Here is a 5,101-nt window from a genome sequence, read left to right on the forward strand (position 1 = left end):
GCAATTAGGTTCAACGCAAGCTAAGGCATGAATGTAAATCAATTCAACAAAGCATGAAATTAAATAACACAAGTAATAAACTAAGTTGAATAACGCAATACTAAAGCAATAAACTAATGTATGAAAGCAATAAAGAAAGCATTAAAGAAAGCGATAAAGAAAGCAGTAAAGAAAGTGGTAAGAAAGTGATAAAGATAGATGTAGGGATGCTGATTGAAAGAGGTTCTTCAGGGTTATCGCAATAGCATCCCTACAAGCGGTCAATCCTGCTTGCCTAAGTCGATGGTCTCCATGCGTCGTTCCACATTGCCCCCATAGTAGGGCTTAATTCTTTGACCATTGACTTTGAATATGTTGCTTCCATCCTCAGTTGTTAGCTCCATTACGCCATGGGGAAGGATAGTCTTGATGTGGAATGGCCCAGACCAGTGGGACTTCAACTTTCCTGGAAACAATCGCAAACGTGCGTTAAATAAAAGTACCTATTGACCCACGAAGAAAATCTTTTTGTTTATGCGGTCGTCATGCCACTTCTTGGTTCGCTCTTTATAAAGCTTGGCATTTTTGTAGGCATTCATTCGCCACTCGACTAGCTCGTTAGCTGCAACTTTCGGACTTCCCCCGCACTTGACAAATCGAAATTCAACTTTTTACTTGCTCACATTGCTTTGTATTCCAACTCAAGAGGCAGATGGCAAGCTTTTTCGAAGACCAGGGCATATGAGGACATACCGATTGGAGTTTTGATGGAAATCCTATATGCCCATAGTGCTTTGTCAAGCTTGGGTGACCAATCTTTCCTGGAGGTACTGACTACCTTTTCCAAGATGGTCTTGATTTCTCTGTTGGAGATTTCTACCTGCCCATTAGTTTGTGGGTGATATGCAGTTGCAACTCTATGGCTGACATTAAATTTGATCAACAGGTTGGTTATGATGCGGTCGATGAAATATGTGCCTTCATCGTTAATTAAGGCACGGGGAGTTCCATATCGCGTGAAGATATTTTTCTTGAGAAATTTCACCATCGTGGCCGCATCATTTTTAGCGCATGCGATGGCCTCAACCCACTTTGAAACATAATCAACCGCAACCAGAATATATCGATGACCCTCTGAAGGCGGAAATGGGCCCATGAAGTCGATTCCTCATACATCAAACAATTCAATTTCTAAAATCGAAGTCAAAGGCATTTCATCCCATCTAGACATGTTCCCTGTACTCTAGCATCTATTTCATTGCACAACATGGGCATGGGCTTCCTTGAATAGCGTTGGCCAAAAATAACCGCTCTGTAGGACTTTTGCGACGGTCCGCTGCCCCCAAAATGTCCTCCATAAGGGGACTCATGAAAAAGTTCTAAAATGTGCTTGGTCTCATGCTCAGGAATGCATTGACGCAAAATATGATCAGGTCCGAGTCGATACAAGAATGGGTCATCCCAGAAATAAAACTGACTTTGTGTCTCAACTTCTTCTTCTACTGGTATGAATAGTCGTCTTATACTTGGCCAAAAACTGTGAAGTTTACAATATCTGGATACCATGGAACATTAACGCATACCGTCATAAGTTGCTCGTCAGGGAATCTTTCTTTAATTTCTTTCTCTTTCTTTTGAACTCGCAATTTTCTAACCATGATAAATGATCTGCGACTTGGTTCTCAGTGCCCTTCCGATCTTTGATCTCTAGGTCAAATTCTTGCAGGAGTAATACCCACCTTATTAGTCTTGGTTTTGCATCCTTTTTCGTCATGAGATATTTGATCACAGAATGTTCAGTATACACCACTACATTTGATCCAATCAGGTACTGTCGAAATTTCTCCAAGGCAAACACCATTGCGAGCATTTTTTTTCTCTGTGGTTGTATAATTTTCTTGTGAATCATTCAGCGTCTTGTTGGCATAATAAATAGGATGCAACATCTTGTTTTTGCCCTGACTCAAGACTGCGCCCACTGCATATCCACTGGCGTCACACATCAACGCAAACGGTTGTGTCCAATCGGGCACAACCAGAATAGATGTGGTGATGAGCGCATTTTTCAGCGTGTCAAACGCTTCCGCGCATGCGTCATTAAAATCATATTCGCGATCAATCTCGAGGAGTGCACTTAGGGGTCTTGCGATCTGAGAAAAGTTACGGATGAATCTTCGATAGAACCCCGCATGTCCCAGAAAACTCTTAAGTGTTTTCACATTGACTGGTGGTGGTAACTTGGATATTGCCTCAATTTTTGCTTGATCAACTTCCAACCTTGCCTTTGATATCTTGTGACCTAGCACAATTCCTTCTTTTACCATGAAATGGCATTTCTCCCAATTTAGAACCAAATTGGTTTCAACGCATTTCTTCAAAATTTTTTCTAGATTTGATAAACAAGAGTCATAGGTGTTGCCAAAAACCAAAAAGTCATCCATGAACACCTCGACTGAATCCTCCAGAAAATCTGAAAATATGGCCATCATACACCTTTGGAAGGTGCCTAGTGCGTTACAGAGGCCAAATGGCATGCGACGGAATGCAGATTTGCCGAATGGGCACGTGAAAATTTTTTTGTCCTAATCTTCTAGCGCAATCACGATCTGGTTATACCCTGAATAGCCGTCAGGAAAGCAAAGAATTCATTCCCCGCAAGTCGATCTAACATTTGATCGATAAACGGGAGTGGAAAATGGTCCTTCTTTGTGGCCAAATTTAACTTGCGGTAATCCATGCATATTCTCCATCCCCGGGGTTGTTCTAGTAAGGATTAATTCATTTTTTCTGTTGGTGACGACTGTCATGCCCCCTTTCTTTGGAACGCACTACACTGGGCTTACCCAACTGCTATCAGATATGGGGTAAATGACGCCTGCATCAAACCACTTCACAATCTCTTTCTTTACAACCTCCCTTATGGCAAGGTTCAACTGGCGCTGCCTCTCTATGGATCCTGTTTTTCCCTATTCAAGATGGATCTTGTGCATGCAATACGAAGGATTAATCCATCGAATTTCCGCTAAGGTCCATCCCAAGGCTTTTGCATATTTCTTAACGATCTGAATAAGTTCTTCCTTCTTTTCTTTGCTCAGTGAGGCAGAAATAATAACTGGTAGAGTGTTGTTGCCTCTTTAATAAACATATTTGAATTGCACTGGTAGCGCCTTCAACTCCAACATGGGTGGTTCTTCCAACGATGGGTTAATTCACTGCGTTGCTTGTTAAGATAACTTTATTGTTTCAAAATCTAGTTCGGTTTGTATTGCGGCGCAATTCTCTTCCAACATTACGCCAATCTCAAAGTCTTCTTCCTCCGATTCTTCTTGAAACTCATGCCACTGTTCTTTTTGCAGTTCTCCAACATACTGATAGTTTTCCATATCACCTGGGTATTCCAATGCATTGAGAACGTTGAACTTTACTTGCTGATCGTCAACTCTTATGGTGAGTTCTCCTTTTTGTACGTCGATCAACGCCCGCCCTGTTGCAAGAAATGGGTGACCCAAGATGATCGGCATCTCAGTGTCAGCTTGGTAATCCAATATAATAAAGTCAGCAGGAAGGATGAATTTATCCACTTGCACAAGTACGTCTTCTATCTTGCCCTCTGGATGCGTTATTGTTCTGTCAGCCAACTGCAACTTAACTGTGGTGGGCCTTGTGTTGCCGATGTTTAACTTCTTGAAGATTGACAATGGCATCAGGTTTATACTTGCCCCTAAGTCACACAACACATTTTCGACTTCTTTACCCCCTATTGAGCATGGCAACGTGAAACTCCCTGGATCTTTCATTTTAGTGGGGATGTTGTTCTGAAAGAGCGCACTACACTCATACGTTAGTGTGACCGTTTCATTTTCCCCGATCTTCCTCTTTTTGGCGAGTATGTCCTTGAGGAATTTCACATAGCTCGACATTTGTTCCAACGCTTCTACTAAGGGAATGTTGATATGTATCTGTCGGAGGACATCAAGGAACCTTTTGAATTATTTGCTATCATCTTTCTTTTTTAGTCTAGACGGGAAAGGTGGAGGATCCCGCCGTACTTCCTGATCATTTGAATTTTCATTGAGGTCCCTTGCTTGCTGTGTTTTAGGAGCTGGAGGTTGCGATGACTTTGATTCTGAGTCTTGTTGAGATTCATTCTTTGTAGAAGTAGTTGCTTCTGAACTGGTAGATCTATTGTTTGCAATTGAGTGGTCATTATTGGTGATTGAGTCTTCTGGACGTTTTGCTAAATCTTGTACTGATGGCATGGGGACCGTCTTCTTACCACTTCTCAATGTCAATGCTTGACATTGTTCTTTGCCACTTCGTCCCGGTGCTTCCGAGCTGCTGGGCAGCGTACCAGGCGCTTTATTCTTAAGCTCGATCGCAAGCTGTCCAATCTGCACCTCTAAATTTCTAATGGAGGAAGCTTGCGACTGCCTGATTGCCTCGTTCTTCTTAATATATTGTTTCAATAGTGTTTCCAAAGACGAGGTACTAGAAGAGGTGTTAGAAGAGGACGGTTGGTCGCGTGGCTGTATACTCTTAAAATTACCTTGGCTTTGATTCTGATGAAGGAAAACTGGAGGATTACCTCGATTCTCGGAATGACTGTTCTGATGATTCCTTTGGCCCCCCTGGTTGTGATTCCCTCCCCAACTGAAATTTTGGTGATTCCGCCAACCAGGGTTGTAGGTGTTGCCGAATGGTTCATTATGAATAGAGTATACGAATTGTGGATTTAACGGGTAGACTTCCACTAAATGCCCTTCTCTGCATTGGATGTAACTTATTACTGCCACTTGCGTCAGCGCATTGGCTTGCACTTCACTTTGAAAGAGATGTCCTTGATTAATAGCCATAGTCTGGAGAAGCGAGGTTAATGTGGCCATCTGGGCGACCAAGGTGGTCATTGTATCAGCTAGTACAATGGAATTTTTTGCTCTTCTTCGTTCCGAGCCTCTTCCCTCATACCCATTATCCACCTAGATCATCTGTGTTTCGCGGAGGCATCAGCAACTGCTTGCGTTGATCAATCCAAGCCGTTATAAAAAGTCTCCATTAGAACGCAATCGAAAATCCTGATGTGTGGACAGTTCTTCACTAATCGTCTGAATCGCACCCAAACGGT

General features: G+C 42.4%; 2 protein-coding genes across 2 annotated transcripts; both read right to left on the reverse strand.

Annotated features, from left to right (window-relative positions):
* Positions 1-260: 260 nt before the first annotated feature.
* On the reverse strand, positions 261-1,135 carry LOC120076080. The gene is made up of 2 exons (XM_039029860.1): positions 733-1,135; positions 261-445 (listed from the first exon to the last, which is right to left on the reverse strand). Exons 1-2 carry the CDS (start codon positions 1,133-1,135, stop codon positions 261-263), a joined length of 588 nt encoding a protein of 195 aa, XP_038885788.1.
* A 2,068-nt stretch (positions 1,136-3,203) lies between these two features.
* Positions 3,204-4,883, reverse strand: LOC120076081. The gene is made up of 2 exons (XM_039029861.1): positions 4,029-4,883; positions 3,204-3,938 (listed from the first exon to the last, which is right to left on the reverse strand). The coding sequence occupies exons 1-2, from the start codon at positions 4,881-4,883 to the stop codon at positions 3,204-3,206; spliced, it is 1,590 nt and encodes a 529-aa protein (XP_038885789.1).
* Between the last annotated feature and the right edge of the window lie 218 nt (positions 4,884-5,101).

Source organism: Benincasa hispida, chromosome 4 (genome assembly GCF_009727055.1).
Source record: "Benincasa hispida cultivar B227 chromosome 4, ASM972705v1, whole genome shotgun sequence".
Classification (NCBI taxonomy): Eukaryota; Viridiplantae; Streptophyta; class Magnoliopsida; order Cucurbitales; family Cucurbitaceae; genus Benincasa; species Benincasa hispida.

Excerpts from the sequence above, each read along its gene's own strand:
- LOC120076081 (XM_039029861.1), bottom strand. The coding sequence starts at position 4,883 with ATGACCACCTTGGTCGCCCAGATGGCCACATTAACCTCGCTTCTCCAG. Across the intron at positions 3,939-4,028 it reads AAAATTCAAATGATCAGGAA|ATACATATCAACATTCCCTT; the intron begins GTACGGCGGGAT and ends GTCCTCCGACAG.
- LOC120076080 (XM_039029860.1), bottom strand. The coding sequence starts at position 1,135 with ATGGGCCCATTTCCGCCTTCAGAGGGTCATCGATATATTCTGGTTGCG. Across the intron at positions 446-732 it reads TTCCATCAAAACTCCAATCG|GAAAGTTGAAGTCCCACTGG; the intron begins GTATGTCCTCAT and ends GATTGTTTCCAG.